Source organism: Cervus elaphus, chromosome 9 (assembly GCF_910594005.1).
Source record: "Cervus elaphus chromosome 9, mCerEla1.1, whole genome shotgun sequence".
Lineage (NCBI taxonomy): Eukaryota > Metazoa > Chordata > Mammalia > Artiodactyla > Cervidae > Cervus > Cervus elaphus.
In genome coordinates, this window is record NC_057823.1 from 81,516,616 (window position 1) to 81,533,576 (window position 16,961).

The 16,961-nt window shown below is 38.8% G+C and overlaps 1 protein-coding gene across 3 annotated transcripts; it reads left to right on the forward strand.

The window, feature by feature from the left end:
• The first annotated feature begins 1,561 nt into the window (after positions 1-1,561).
• ZCCHC9 (zinc finger CCHC-type containing 9) lies at positions 1,562-10,633 on the forward strand. 3 transcript variants are annotated; one of them, XM_043913524.1, is made up of 6 exons: positions 1,562-1,695; positions 3,136-3,542; positions 5,991-6,141; positions 6,464-6,556; positions 8,676-8,744; positions 10,043-10,633. In XM_043913524.1, the coding sequence occupies exons 2-6, from the start codon at positions 3,159-3,161 to the stop codon at positions 10,159-10,161; spliced, it is 816 nt and encodes a 271-aa protein (XP_043769459.1). In that variant the 5' UTR covers positions 1,562-1,695; positions 3,136-3,158; the 3' UTR covers positions 10,162-10,633. The 3 variants fall into 3 exon arrangements, with proteins under 3 accessions (XP_043769459.1, XP_043769458.1, XP_043769460.1); XM_043913523.1 differs by having other exon boundaries at positions 1,578-1,690; XM_043913525.1 differs by having other exon boundaries at positions 1,624-1,781.
• The last annotated feature ends 6,328 nt before the right edge of the window (positions 10,634-16,961 follow it).

The following is a 16,961-nucleotide window of genomic DNA, read 5'->3' on the forward strand; positions in this document are numbered from 1 at the left end:
GGTCTCTTGCACTGCTGGAAGCTTCCTTACTCTGAGCCACCTCCACCTAATAGGGTCCCAAATGTCCTTTATATATTTCTATCATAGTGATCCATTCCCACTGTGCTAAGTTTTACTTTACTGCTGCTTATGAAAACCTAATGTCCTGTGACTGCATGTCCTGATTTCAGGCACAAGTCTCAGATTGGACCACTTCTGATCACAGGTGCCAGGTCCTGGTCCAATCAGCTGTGAGGAGTTAGTCACATGATATAAACATGGCTGCCAAAGGCCCACTCCTGGAGGTTGGGAATACTCAAGGTGTGGGAAAGGCCAGACATGCCAAAGGACACGTACTTCTCTATCACCCTGCTTATTTAATTTATATGCAGAGTACCTCATCCAAGATACCCAGCTAGATGAAGCACAAGCTGGAATCAAGATTGCCAGGAGAAATATTAATAACCTCAGATATGCAGATGACACCACTCTTACGGCAGAAAGCAAGAGTAATTAAAGAGCCTCTTGATGAAGGTGAAGCTGGAGAGTGAAAAAGCTGACTTAAAAGTCAACATTTAAAAAATGAAGATCATGGCATCTGGTCCCATCACTTCATGACAAATTGATGGAGAAACAATGGAAACAATGACAGATTTTATTTTCTTGGGCTCCAAAATCACTGCAGATGGTGACTGAAGCCATGAAATTACAAGACGTTTGCTCCTTGGAAGAAAAGTTATGACAGACCTAGACAGCATATTAACAAGCAGAGACATTACTTCACCTACAAAGGTCTGTATAGTCAAAGCTATGATTTTCCCAGGAGTCATGTACCTATGTGAGAACTGGACAATAAAAAAGGCTGAGCACTTAAGAATTGATGCTTTTGAACTGCGGTGTTGGAGAAGACTCCTTAGAGTCCCTTGGACAGCAAGGAGCTCAGACCACTCAATCCTAAAGGGAATCAACCCTGACTATTCACTGGAAGGACTGGTGCTAAAGCTGAAGCTCCAATACTTTGGCCACCTGATACTAAGAGCTGACTCGCTGGAAAAGACCCTGATGCTGGGAAAGACTGAAGGCAGGAGGAGAAAGGGACGACAGAGGATGAGATGGCTGGATGGCATCACCTACTCAATGGTCATGAGTTTGAGCAAACTTCCGGAGACAGTGAAGGACAGGGACGCCTGGCATGCTGTAGTCTACGGGGTAGCAAAGAGTTAGACGCGACTGAACAACAACAAAGGAAAACGTTAAGTCCCTCTCGCCATCAATTCCAAGAAATGTTTGCCTAATTTTACGAATGAGGTCCAGTACAAAGAGCACTACTTAGGGAAGACTTTTGGGCCTCTCCCATCGCCACGAATCCTCTCATTCGTCGCCCCCACTATGCCTTGCGTTCTGCACAGCACAGATCGTACACTCTTCATCTTCGTGTCCCCGGCGCCTAGCGCGTGCCCTTCAAACACTGCGCCCTCCACATTTACTAATTAGCCACTTTCCCCAGTACCAAAGTACACTGCAGCGCCAGACAGGGACGCTTCTGCTAGTGAGCCAATTGCTCGCCGGAAGTGACGCGCTGCAGGGTCGACGTGCTTCCGGTCTCGGGTGTCGCCGCCGCCGCCGCCGCCGCAGGGGGACGGGTTTCTCTTGCCTGCTAACTCTGCTGCTCTGGGGGATACTTGCGTGGCAAGAAGCTGTGCGTGAGAGAGTAAGGTGGTAGGATCTTCTCCTCGTTCCCTGGGACTCGGCGGGAGGGCGCAGGAACTGGCGGCTAGGTCCCCGAGGGCCCCCAGTGCCAGGTGAGGCTGAAGCACCGCGCTTCGTGGCGGGCCCAGGCGGAGCGCTGGGATCTGTCTCAGCTGTAGGGCGCTAGCCGCTTGGGCCGGCGTGTCCAGCCTCACTGGGGCCGGTCGGGCGGAATGGACGCGACCGACTGGATACTCAGAACTCCCCCAGTTCCTTGTTCTCAGGAGAAGGATCATCCATCTCCCCTTGAACGGCCCCATTCCCCACTGTGACAGCCACAGGATCTGCATCGACGAGTGTGCTTGTGTGGTGTAAAGTGGCGTGCAGAGTTCCACGCCTGTTTATTGGCTCCTTCCCACAGCTTGTGTTGAAGGGATGTTGTGGCCGAAGCTGAGGTTTTAACACTGGTTAGTGCAGGGGATGCTGCCCTAGAAGGGGGCGTGCTAATAGTCGGAAACGATGTGAAACAGCCGGGTTGGAAGTAGCTTATACTCTGATTACAGGAGACACAGACATAAAGAACAGACTTTTGGATACAGTAGGGGAAGAAGAAGGTGGGATGATTTGCGAGAATAGCATTTAAACGTATACATTACCACATGTAAAATAAATAACCAGTGGAAGCTTGCTGTATGAAGCAGGGAACCCAAAGCGGTACTGTGTGACAATCTAGAGGGGAGGAAGGGGTTGGGGGGTGGGAAGGAAGTTCAGGAGGGAGGGGACATATGTATACCTGTGACCCATTCATTTTGATGTATGGCAAAAACCATCACAACATTGTAAAGTAATTATCCTCTAATTAAAAATAAAATTTAAAAAAAACAAGAGGAAGATTTGGTATTATCATGTGACTGTAAACGAATATATTTTGCTTATCAATCTTCCGGAAGGAGTTGTAATGACAACTCCATGCTTAAGGACAGGATTTGTGTATACTTACTAATTTGCTGTACAAATTATTTGTGATGAAATGGCAGATTGTGCAAAAAGATTGGAAGAAAGTAGACCTGGGACTTGGAGATAGGCAAATAAACTAAGAAAACTGCAAAATTTGGGAAAAGTAACTTAATTTACTATTACCATGTGATTTCATTTTTGAAATAATTTGGTTTTTTGCTGAATTGTTTTCCAGTTTGAAGCAAGTATTTATATCTGTGTTTGTTTTTTAATTGTAGCTTTTTTTTTTTTTAAATTGGAGTGGTAGCTTCTCTGGCAAGGGCTAGATTTACATTGCAGGTATGTCTATGCAGCATGTTATAGAATTAAATATATAGATCTCTAAGTTAAGTTAAAAAGTCTTCTAATAATTAACACTCAACATATGGGCATCGTTGATATAGTGATATAGCATATATCTTTAGTTTTATTTTTTTCTTTGAAATGATGATGGCCATGCTTGTCTTAAAGATTGATACACCTCTGATGAAGCTATGACCAGGTGGGCACGAGTCACTACCACACAGAACAAAAGACCCTTTCCTGCAACATCATGGGAGGACATGAAGAAGGGGTCCTCTGAGGGACAAAGCCAGAATCTTCCAAAGAGTAAACAACTTGAAGCCAATAGGCTGTCCCTTAAAAATGATGCCCCCCAAGCAAAACACAAAAAGAATAAAAAGAAAAAGGAGTATTTAAATGAAGATGTGAATGGATTCATGGAATATTTAAGACAAAACTCACAGATGCTTCACAATGGTGAGGTGATAGCAAAAGACAGTCAGAAAGTAAGGGAAGAAATTGAAGTTGCTTTAAAGAAAGACAGTCGCCGGGAAGGAAGACGATTAAAAAGACAAGCAGCAAAGAAAAATGCAATGGTAAGATTATCACTTCCATCACAATGTTATGTTGTATGGTTGGAAACTTATTCATACACGCACATACATGTTTTAGTAGAGTGTGATTGTGGCTGTGTGCTAGACTTAGATGGCATCTTTTGAGGGCTAGTAGTAACTCTAGGATTTTTGTTTAGCATCTTGTATATGCTAGACACTTGGTGTAGTGATCAATTATCACAACAAAACAAAGATGGTGGCATTATTTCCATATTTTGGGTAGAAAACACCAGTGTGCAGATAGGTTAATTATCTTGGTGAAAGCCTTTTAGCAACTAGCAGAGGAGAATTCAAACCCAAGAAAAGGTGTTAATATTTGAGTACTTAGATTAGTGGCTAGTACACTATATGTGTTATTAAATAAATGTGAACCTAAATGAACTGCTAACTCTATGCAGTCCAGCCAGAAAAAAGAAAGATACTTAAACCCAGAGTCTGACTTTAAGACCTATGTTCTCACCCCTTCCAGTAGCCCTTTTTCAAATAGCCGTTTTTTGAAAAAAGATCAAAGTAAGTGAGAAAGTTAAGTACAACAGGTTAGATATGTGTGGTTCCTGTTAGTTGGAAGGGATGTCCTTTTATCTTTATCCATGAAAAACTGTTGCACAGGAAGAAAATCTAATGTGTGGCACTGGTTAGTAACAGAGTAACAGTAACAGAGCAGAGTAATAGAGCTAAAACTCCTTGAGACTCTCCCTGCTCATTGCTTCCTCCTTCCTGTGTTACACTGAGAATGCTGGAGACTGCACGTTTATTTCTGCATTCCCAAGACCTAGATTTTAAACTGTTTCAGACACAGGAAATGAAATACTGGTATAATTCTTTCCCTTCTTTAGCAAGGGATTCTTCTAGCAGGATAATGCATAAGAATCAAGATTTGTTGCTATTTTACAGTTTTATTTTTTAATAGACTTACTAAATGTAGAGCATTGTTTGCACCAATGTAGACTTGAAATGTTGCAGCTTCCATAAATGTGGCTTCTATTTGCAGGGTTATTTTTATACAGTGTCATATTTAAAGAGTCTTTTGTAAGATTCTTTTATAAGCTAATACTGATAAAATATTCCTTATGAATAAATTGGTATAGAAAAGACAGTCATTTCTATTTGGATCAAGATAGTCTTGTTTAAATTGTGTAGTTATTTTAAAGTATTTTAAAGTCAAGTTAATTTAACATGAAGATAATTTTAAGATAATTCTAGGACTTTCCTGGTGGTCCAGTGGTTAAGACTCCACGTATCAATGCAGGGGGCCCCAGGTTTTGAGGTTTGATCCCTGATCAGGGAACTGCATCCCACATGCCCAGCTAAAGATTCTGCAGGCTGCAAGGAAGATCGAAGATCTCGAGAGCTACAGTTAAGACCCAGCACAACCAAATACATAAATATTTTTTAAAAATTTAAAGATAATTTCTTTGACATAGGCAGTGTGATGAATTACATACATTTTGAAAAAGTTTAGTATTATAACTTTAAGAGAAAATTTATGTTTTTAATTAGGGGGAAAGACATTGTTTTTCAAAACAAAAAAAGGAGTTCTTTATAGTAAAGCATATGCTTTAATACTACAAGGCTTGTTGAGACCCTTCAATTCATTTTCTTACTTTTCTTAGTATCTCAGACTAAGCATTGGTTCTTAATTGTTAATTAAAAAATGATGAGCTATTTTATCCAAAAACTGTTTCCAGTTTAAATAAAATGTTTTAAATATCTACCATCTTTGATTATGACTGATACTCTTATTCATTGCAGCAAAAAAAATCCTCCAAATTGCTAGGTAGTATGTAAAGCAATGAAACTATTGTTCAATGTTATGGTGGAGGCAAATAATTCACTGTAGAATTATACCTTTAAAATGTGCATATATTCTAAAATGAAGCCTTTGTTTATAAATATTAAGGAACATGTATAAAAGATATAAAAATTGTAAAGTATAATTTTTGGTATGAAATATATCTTATGATTTGAATCACAGCTTAAATGGAATCACTTGACTGAAATTCATTCTATTATGTGAACTTTAAAAAGTGACGGTATTAATTTTAAGTGCTAATTTTTATGGTCATTGCCTGTCTCCTCCAGAAAACTCAGTTTTTCTAGATACAGACATCCCCATTAATGAAGTGAAATGTAATAAGTCCATATTTGCTTAATTCATTTAAGCAATTACCTTCTACAGAGATTTAAACTTTGTCTCCTAGACTGATAGATTTATGAATTGAGGGTTTTCAAAAGTACTGAAACCCTCTGATGAAGATGACGGTTTCTCGCGGTTTAGGAGAATATGAAACACTTTTTTCTACAAATGAAATACTGAGAGTTCAAAAAACAGAACTAGACAACTTTAAAATGGGATTGTTTTCTTGATGACTAGAATTAATAAAGCCGGTGTAGTGTTGCAGTGTGGAAACTCACGTTTTGTTTTTTCAGGTTTGTTTCCATTGTAGACAACCTGGCCATGGGATTGCAGATTGCCCTGCTGCCCTTGAGAATCAAGAAATGGGCACGGGAATTTGTTACAGGTGTGGATCCACAGAGCATGAAATAACCAAGTGCAAGGCTAAAGTAGACCCAGCTCTTGGTATGTTGTTGTTGTTGTTTTTCCTATCAAATTTTTTTATTTGGTTAATGAGCAAAGTGGCCAGTAAGTAACCAACTGGTTTTCTCATTGCTGACAGAGTTTGTTATGAATGTGTCACTTAATATTTTGAAATCAAATGTGATTGAACTTTAAATTAGGTAACAACAAATATGTTTTCTTCTTAGTGTTTTAAAATAATATGAATTACACTATATAAATAGATAGATAGATATAGATAGATATCTGTATCTATGTCAATATATATATATACACACACATCCATGTGTATATATAACTAAACAGGAACTGTTGATCTTTACAGGTGAATTTCCTTTTGCAAAATGTTTTGTTTGTGGGGAAATGGGGCATCTGTCCAGATCTTGTCCTGATAATCCCAAAGGACTCTATGCTGATGGTGAGTACTGTTACTCTTGTATGTTGAAAATGGTGGTGAGTCATCATGCAGTTGTGATTTAATTTACATTTAAACAGTTTTTAAATAAATTCCTAAATAAGTGGCAAAATCTCTAGAATTTCATTATTTTTATCAAGCATTATCCTATGGTGACTTAGAGGTAAAGAATCCGCCTGCAGTAAAGGAGACGTGGGAAATGGGGTTCTATCCTTGTTTGGGAAGATCCCCTGGAGAAGGAAATTGCAACCCACTCCAGTATTCTTGCCCGGAGAATCCCCATGGACAGAGGAGCCTGGCAGGCTCCAGTCCATGGCCTCACAAAGAGTCAGACACAACTGAGCAACTGAGCACACATTCTGTGTACTAGACTTTGTGTAATTTAAGTTGATACATCAAATCAAACTGACCTCTATATTTCAAACTATTTGTACTTACTTCAGTATCAGTTGTGAGAATATGTTATAAATATCTACTTTTAAACCTAACAAGCAAAAAGATTATTTCTCAAACTAATATAAGATTTAAAAAATAGTGTGGTGAATTTAATCTCAGTGTAGCATAATATTTTGGGTAGAAGGGTTGGTACTCACTATTCTGGATTTTTGTTTTTCCTTAGTTTATTGTCTGGCATGGGCCATGTAACATTCTTACCTTTGGCACAGCTAATGTCTTAAGGTGCCCACAATAAAGTCTGTGATGTTTAAATCTTTAAGGAGGAGGTTGGCATCTGTTAATGTGAGTCATTTATTAATGTGATGCTGGTACCATTAGGTTCTAGACACTTCCTGTGTCATGTCCTGGGTTCCCTTGCAGAAGTCCAATGAAAAAGCATAGCTTTGGAGTTAACACCAGTTACAGTCTCAGAACTACCACTCATTAACTGTGGGACTTTGGCCAAGTTATTTAACTTCTCTCATCTCAGTTTCCTCACCTGTGAAATGGAGATGAGAAAATTTTACTTCATTGATTCTAAGATGCATTTTTTTTTCACATTTTAATATATCTGAACTCAATGTATCTTAATATTGGTGGGTGTTACATAATAGGCATTTTGTTTTTCCAGAAAGGAATGTAAAATAATGATATATCTTATAATCAGTGGTGTCTTAGATTTGATGAATTATGATATTTTACCGTAAAGAGTTATGAGGATTAGAATAATTATTAAAGTGCCTCCTCTGTTTCACTGTGGCATCTACAGCAGTAAAGTCTTGGACCTGAAAGATGCTCAGAAGTGTCTTTCAGTTTTGAACTTAATAAACAGGCCATATAATATGACTAGTGAGCAAAGAAGCCTTTGTATGGTGAACCAAAATGACTAGATATAAAAAGTGTGGCAAGGGGAGTAAGTCACAGAAAAGGGTGAGTTCATCCAAGTTTATACCCTGTGAAGGTCATTTTTCTGAGTAAGTCATTTAATATTATGAACATGATCATGATAATGCTTGACCATTAAGCAATAGTGTTTGACTATTCAGTGAAAGATTCATTTTAGAAAAACTCATTTTAGGACTGTGTTGTAATTCACAGTCCTGGAATGTTGCTTAAAGTAGGCAAATAGGCATTTTTACTAGAGTTTGGATGCCTGGCAGATAAAGGCACTGATATAAAAGTTAATTTCATTCCTTTTGTAACTACTCACCCCCATCTGACTTGTATAGCAGGGCAGTGGTTTGTATCCTTTTTTGGGGGGAGAGGGCATTGATCATTAAAGAATCTGATTAAAAACTGTGGACATTCTCCTCAAAAATGCATCTGCACGCAAATTTTTCAGAGTTCACGAGCCCATGCGTTTCTAACTGTGGTTTAAGACCCAGGCTTCCAGGCAATGGCTCCTGGACACTCCAGAGAACAAGTACCTTCCATCATATCTCACTCTCTTTCCCACATCTCCCTTGAAGGTCAGGGGCAAGAAATGGTGGGTTGATAACAGTTTAGTGCTCTATGAGGTTAAGAGGAATGGAGAATAGATTTATTAATAGGAATAAGTTGTTCCTGGCTTCAGCTACCTTTGCATCTAAAAAGGTTATGAGGATCAAATAAGATATGAAAGTGCTTTGAGACATTAAGTATCCTATGTAAGTATCAGAGGTTTTCAGTGACTCTGTTCTTTTTATAGGTGGTGGCTGCAGACTTTGTGGCTCTGTGGAACATTTGAAGAAAGATTGTCCCGAAAGTCAGAATTCAGGTGAGATCTCTGGGCCTTCTTTAGAAGGGGTGAGATTGAATATTCCTCTGTGTTTTTGTTGAATTTTTGTTATTAACAACTCCCTGAGGTACAGCTGGTTTTAAGGCTGTCTGGTTTCCTCTTACAGTGATGACTTCATCATTTCTTTATCAGCAGTACTAAGTGAGCATTAGCTGCTGTTCTCGGGTGGGAAAAAAAATGATCAGTAAGCCCCAGAGGACCCTGATTTTATAAAGCATCTTATTCATAAATATTTACATTTGCTAACTTATGTGTTTAATAATACAGTCAATTATGTTACTTAAAAATATTAATTTGCTAAGAAAATAAGAAATATGAGAATAAGTTGCAGTATTGTTATGATTGAGAATCCTCATGTAGGTTCTGAAATCAGAAGGATTCCAAGTTGGTTGCAAAAACTTCCAGAAATATTTAAATTGTGTAATCCACATAGTATCTGGCCAGTTTATATTTTCTTCCTAACAAATACTCCCCTTGGTCATCTAAAACTTCATAAATGTTCAACAAACCTAAAACAGATATTGGGGGATGTGGAGATCATTGTTACATTAGTTTGCCTAGATTAGAATGGTGATAATCTGTATGAAAGGAGGTAAGACAGTAGGATAGCCCAGAAGTGCTTCTTGGAGAAAAAGCACATTTCTTTCTATATCAAATGGTCATAGTACTATTCAAATAAGTCTGCCCATTCTTACTTCCTACCCCTGGCATTTGAATTTGAAAACCAAGAGTTCTTGTTTAGAGTCTTGTCTAGAAGAAGATAGTCTTTACTACATTGTAGGCAGTGAGATTGAAATGAGAAGTGGAATTTGAATTCTCCCTCCTGGGAGGATTGCCACTTCCCAAATGACAAGACTGACAAGCAGATGTTGTATAATTTCACAGGTGGAATCTTGTGCATTTAAAACTGATGCTTCAAAAAAAAAAAATAAAATAAAACTGATGCTTCATAAGTCTTGCTGTTTACAGTCTCTTGGAATTCATTGACTCTATAATGATGAACTCTGGGAAAGAATGAAGGAGCTTTCTCATCAACTTGTGCATTGCAAAGCAGTTGCTGCATTTCCCTAATTGGGATGACAAATTGCCCATGTACTCTGAAATCAAGGGTTATAATCAATTACGGAATTGCTCACTTTGCTTTAGTGATGGACTCTTCTCTCTTTGTGATTATGCATGTCAAAACTAGTTCCTTTGCTAAACCAGTACCAATCAATCTAGGTGGGTGTATTTGATCACTGTCTTTCTTACATTTTGAGTTTTCTGTGTCTTTACAGATCGAATGGTCACAGTTGGTCGCTGGGCAAAGGGAATGAGTGCAGACTATGAAGAAATTTTGGATGTGCCTAAACCACAGAAACCCAAAACAAAAATACCTAAAGTTGTTAATTTTTGATGATTAGTACTGTTGTTTGTTCAACATTCTGAACTGGGCCTGCTTCACAAGTTGGAGCTGGACTGTCCCTTGGAGGCCTGTATTATAGATATCAGTATAATTTAGTTGTGGTCAAACCAGTTCCTGAGTTCTGTCCATCAAGGGGCACTTCTCACATTGCTTATAGAAGATCACCGAAAAAAAGTATAAGATGTTTAAAATGGATTTTCTAAAAGAATATATTTTTGACCGATAGAACTTAGGTGTAACTAAGTGATTATATACCTGATTGTAACAATCATTTTTTTCTTCAAAACAAAATTATGCATTAATATGAACTATCCCTAAACATAGGGTAACTGCTTTGCATTTGGAAATGAATTTGTGGCCCTGTTGTTGGTTCAAAGTATCAGTTTATCATGTTAGAAATTTATTTATAATTGCCACAAAAATGTATTTTTAAAATATTAAATAAAAATTCATTTGCTATTTACCTAGTTTTCTGAATACCTAATTTTGGATTGAATGAACCCTGGTAATGTCCATGTAACAATGTCTTTGAAAACATGATCTATTATGAATCCTAGATGAGATTAACTTTGATTAATGTTTGTTTTAGTTTTGGCATAAAGATTTACAAACTATTGAGGTTAAAATAGAAGACTACCTCAGCTTAATAGCAGCTCGCTCTTTGCCCCTGATTTTCAAGAGAGAGATTCCAGCCAAAATTCAGTTTGGGATATTTAACCAGAATGGTGATGGCGTGTAACAGACTGTCTATCAAACTTAATAGCATTTTGTTCACATGTTTTAGATGAGTCAGGGTGAGATTCAGGCATCATCATAATAGAGTTAGAACACTAATCAGAGACCCATTAGCTTCTTTGTTTGATTTGATGAATACATGCATACTTAATACATACATTTCACAAGGCTTAAGGCTCCCATTGTACTGTATAATGGAATGAATTCGTTGGATTGTGTGTTTCATTTGGAATTTTACCTGATTGGATGCATTTGTAACAAAAGGAAACAGCTGTGATTAGTTACTGATGTTTTCAAAAGCAAAATATTTACCAAATAAGAAAAGGAACACTTTTCTGTTTTAATGTCTGTACATCTCAACATTTCTAATCTTAATAAGAGCTGTTCTTTTTTTTTTTCAGCCACAGAGGAAAACATAACACAATTTGACTCAGCATACCAGAGCTTAAGGAAATGAGTCTCATTTCAAAGGAATAGCACAAGCCATGCAGCTGGAAAAGGATAGCAGTGCTGTCCTAGTCCTTCAGCCTGAACACACCCAGATTTATCTCACCTATCCTATCTGGAGCAAAAGGCTCTGGAAAGTCAAAAACCTGTCAGCTGCAAGCTAAGTCTGATGTTTTTTATATAGACGTTAATGCAGGGATGTCCGTTTTGTCTTCCTTGCAGTTACTGTGTTTCCATTTTAAGGATCTATCTACAGTGAAATTAGAAATACATTTCAGGTGCCCAATATAATGTTGGAAAAGTATGTGGACACTTTTTTAAAGGAACTCACCAGAGATGGAAATTATGATGTCCTAAGAGATTGCAGGTTGCTTACTGTTGGTTATTTTCTTAACAACGAATGCTGAACTAGGAAAGCACACAAATACTTTTTCATTATAGATTTCCTAAGGACAAGGACCTACTACATTCTTAGTACTCTTTCAGGCACTTGAGATTGTGGCAGTGAATAAGACAGATAAGGCCACATGCATTCTGCTGAGGCTGAAGAAAGGAAGGCAGATTTAGGCACAAAAAATGCATATCGGAACTATCAGTAAAAATATCAGAATGTCAATACTTATAACATTTTATAAATATTTTGTTGAATTCCCTAAGACTTAGTTGTTAGCACTCTTCTTCCTTCTAGTCCTTTGGAAATGTCATCTCTTTTTACAAGCTCATCTTTCACTTCTCAGGGGCTGACTCCTGAATCTACGTCTAGTCCTAAGATCCTTGGTTTTAGTTCTGTGTGCTCAACAGCCTGCTGGACATCCTTAATTGGATGTTGCACTGACACCCCAAACTCACAGTGGCTTTAAATCAAATCACTTCCGCTGAGGGGAAAATGAACAAATTTCCTTTCTTGTCTCCATTTTATCTAGTACAGTTATATTCCAAGCCTACAGGCTTGAATCTCAAGTTATTCTTTTCTTGACATTCCCTCACCACACCCCAGATTCCACCTGCTCTGACTTTCTTCAGGCCTCTACTTGGCAGTCTGCATAGTAAAGAGTCTTATGACTAGTCTTATAGGAAATAGCCTTTTCCTCATCCCAGTAACTTTTCATTCTCTTACTCTAAATTTTCTCCATAATTTAAGTCCCTGCCTAACATTATTTGTCCCCTGTCCACTGGATTATAGGTTACATGAGGGCAGGGATTTTGAGTCTTACTATACTCAGAAGTGCTTGGTGCATACAAAGCATTCATGCTTGTTGAATGAACAAATGAATTAAATGAATATGTGACAGAATTAGACTTAACAGAGAGATGACACATGTGGCTGGATAGCTAGTTTAGATTGGAAAATCAAGGGAAGGCCTCTGAGGGGAAGACTTGTAAGCTGAAATCTGGATGACAAGAGAATCTGTTATGAGGATAAGGAAAAAGAATATTTAGGGACAGAAAATAGTCAAAGCTGTGAGCTTGCCCTATTTGAGGGTCAGAAAGAAGATGTGATCTTTTTGACTGACTTCCTTCACTTAGTATAATGTTTTGAAGGTTCATCCGTAATATTCCATTGGTACGTAGCTATACAGGGAAGTATTAGAAGCCTTGGATATCTTGATGTGAGATATTAAGTAAGGGCAATGATACTGAGGGAGGAGGCTGCTTGGTGTAGTTGAAAAATAGCAGAGGCCAGTGTGGTTGGAAAAGAGTTGGGGATAAGGTAGTGAAGATCAGATAGTTAACAGGGGTCACATCTTGCAGACTACCAGTTTCTGTCACATAACCACCACAAACTCAGAAGCATATGGTAACTGTTTATTTAGCTCATGCCTGTGAGTCAGATCTAGACTGGGCTTATCTAGACAGCTCTACTAATCCCAGTGGGGCTTGCTTACATCCATAAGAAGTCTGGTTTGGGGTCAGCTGATCTAAACTAGGCTTAGATGAAGCAGCTCTATTGCTTGTATCTCTCTTCCTTTTTCTGGGATCAGCAGACTAGTCCTAACTGTTTTTCTCATGACAGAGATGTAAGAGGGCAGGTCCACTTACAAAAACATCTTCAAGCCTTTGATTGATTGCATCATGTCTATTGACGTCACATGATTAAGCTCAGAGACAAGAGGTGGAATAATGCACTCCGTTGGCAGAGGTGGGGATGGTGGCAAGGGAGTGAATATTTTTGAAAAATAATTGAATGTACCACATCATACCCCAGACTGTTATAAAGCTTTGGCTTTTACTCTGTGATACGCAAAATTATTTACAGGTTTGAGAAGAAATGTGACACGATCTGACTGCTGAGTTGAGAGTGAAGGGAGAAGTAGGAATAGAAACAGGTTATATTTCAGATGATAGAAGATGATGTTTTGAATTAGGGCTATAGAGTTGATTAGAAGGAATCAGGTTCTGATTATATTTTTCACACAGAGCTGATAAGCTTTCCTGAAGGAAGGATTTATGAAGGGAAAGGTGGCTGAATTAAGGGATCTGTTTTGGAAGTGTTGACTTTGAGATGACTATTAGTGGAAATGTCAACTAAGTAGTTAGATATACAGATGTGGAGTTCAGGAGTGTTTAGGGCTTGAGACGTAGAGTTGGGAGTTATTGGGAAGTAGATATCTTTTAAGACCCAAAGACTGGGTGGACTCAATGAGGAATAGAGATAGAGGAGAAGAGACCAAGATGGAGCCCTGGGTGGTCTAGTATTTAGAGGTCTGGTGGAGGAGGAAGAACCACAAGAGGAGGCTTTAAAGTGTGACTGGTGATATAGGAGGAAATCCGAGTGACATCATGGAAGCCAAGTGGAGAAAATGATGCAAAAAGAAGGAACTAGTCAGTTTTGTTGATGCCATTAGTTGTGGCAATGAGTGGTCTGTGGAGTAGTGGAGGGAGAAGTATAATTCATTGAATGAAATAAGGGTGTGAAGGTTACATTTATAGATAATTGGAGTAGAGATGGGTAGCCTTTAGGAAATAGGATCAGATGAAGTATTGTTTTGCTTTATTTTATTTTAAGATAAGAGATGATAGTCATTATGATAATAATCCAGGAAAGACTTCTGAAATAGAGAAAAAAAAGAATTGAAGGAGTGACACCTTGGAGAAGGTGAGAGAAATAGTTCTTTGCTAGGGGTTGTTGTTGTTTAGTTGCTAAGTCATGTCTGACTCTTTGTGACCCCATGGGCTGCAGCATGCCAGGCTTCCCTGTCCTTCATCATCTCCCAGAGTTTGTTCAAACTAATGTCCATTGAGTCGGTGATGCCATCCAACCATTTCATACTCTGTCATCCCCTTCTCCTCCTGCCTTCAATCTTGCCCAGCATCAGAGTCTTCCAATGAGTCAGGTGGCCATCTGGTGGCTAAAATATTGGAGGTTCAGCATCAGTCCGTCCAGTGAATATTCAGGGTTGATTTCCTTTAGGATTGACTGGGGGTAGAGGTGTTTGTTTATTATGATAGGAGGAATGGCAAAGACTGGAAGGTGCCTAGAGGGGGAAATGAGATGGCTCCTGGCTAAGAGTTTGCATTTTACTCAGTGAAGTATTTTCTAAAGTTTATTAACTGAGGAAGAGTAAGGCACGTGGAAAACGTGAAGGCAGTGTGAAACAGCAAGCATATGGGAAATGTCGTAGGTTATCAGAGCCCTTTTGAAATTTGTGGTCATAAATCTCAAATGAGACCAGTCCACGGTTTTCAGATGCTCAGTGCAGGGTTGAGGTTTTACAAATACTTTAGTTCAACCACAGTTTTGAATTTGCCAGACAAGTCAAATGAAAGGAAAAGGGACAGGGAGTGACATTAATGATAACCATGGACCCTAAGCCAGATAAGGAAAGAAGGGAGGACATGGAGAGGGATAATGAGCTGTGGGAATGATAGAAATATTAATTTTGAACCTGTTTTTAAGTGTCCCTAAAAATGTCACAAAATGAGGAAGGAAAAGATAGCATCAGACATGCAATTTTTATATGGTACTTTATATACTTGCAAGTGTACAATGAGAGGCATTTTACAATATTTCTCTGACTTTTGGGCTTCTCTTGTAGCTCAGCTGGTAAAGAATCCGCTTGCAATGCGGGAGACCCAGGTTCTGTCCCTGGGTTGGGAATATCCCCTTGGAGAAGGGGAAGGCAACCCACTCCAGTATTCTGGCCTGGAGAATTGCACGGACTGTATAGTCCATGGGGTGGCAAAAAGTCAGAAACAACTGAGCAACTTTCACTTTTTCTTTTCTGACTTTTGGAGGTGGGTTACTATCAAGAATTATGAAGGGTCTGAGATTATTCATCTAGTCTGTTACGGTTTCATGGATGTCAACAGAAGGCATGAGAATCCTGGTTCAGAGACAAAGGACATTATTACTCATGACACAGCAAACAGCATACCATGAGTATCAACTTATTTGTGTTGCTTCCATTTTCCCTTAGTCCCCAGGGTGATATGATGGGCCACAGCTGGATGCTGTGGGCATGATGGGGTTGTGTCACAGCTGATGAACACAGGGCCAGCACTCTGAGCAAGTGACAAAAATTGTAGCACACAGCACACAAGCCAGTCTTCCTGTACCCTGAAAGTGAGGCGTTACACTGAAGTCAGGCTGTGGTCACCATGACCTACTGAATTGCCTGTGGGACTAGCATATTGCCAATAGATAAGTCTTGCAGTTTGGCACACCCAGCAAGAATATGCAGGACCCCTCTGGGCCCATGGTGAATTGCCTGATCCAGTAGTTACACTACTTTCAAATGGGTAAAATGAATCATGAGCAAACTTCATGGTTTACGTTTTAATAATTTATTCCAAACCATTAAAGTTATTCCTTTACATATACATTTTCAACACATATTTTCAAAACTGCTCCTACAAATAGACCAATAAAAATTTCCAAGGTTTGAAATGTGCAATAAAAAAATATGAATAAAACCACATGGTGGGTATATATAAGAATACACTGGATTTCTTTTGATTTTTATTAAAATTATTCATTATTTCCTAGTGGTATTTGCATATAAGGGTAGATATATTCCAAAGTATACAGATCAGTTTTCACATTTTTTTCCTCTAGAATTCTTTAAAAATATGGTAGAAAAACTGAATATAGATCAGAAACTCCGTAGCATTAAAACCAGGAAGAATTAATAGGAAAGAGTTTCCTTTCTTAATCAAAAAGCTTTCAGTCCTGTTAGAAGCACTTGAAAACCCTTACCATCAAGAAGGGCATGAAATCTCAAGTGTTCCTGGAGGATATTTTAGCACTCCACAGGAGAAAGTGAGCCTGACTACATTTTTATGTTCCCTCTGTCCTTCGTCTCCAGGGGCTTGAGGATGGCTGCTGATGAACCAGCTTCACTGCTTACCCTTGGATCAATCATGCTTGCTTAAAGCCAGGGCACCAAAGAAAGCAGAGGAAGACTGTACTCAAGTCATCTGTTTTTAATTACCTTTCATTCTATTCCAGCCTCTCCAGCATCTGCTTTCCCAGGAATGTGCCAGAAACATTCCCATCTCAAAGACTTTGCATGGACCAGGCATTCTACAGACACATGCTACAGCCAGAAATCCTCATGGTTCAGTCCCTCTCTGCCTCCAGGTCTTCACTCTAATGTCCTGCAGTAGAA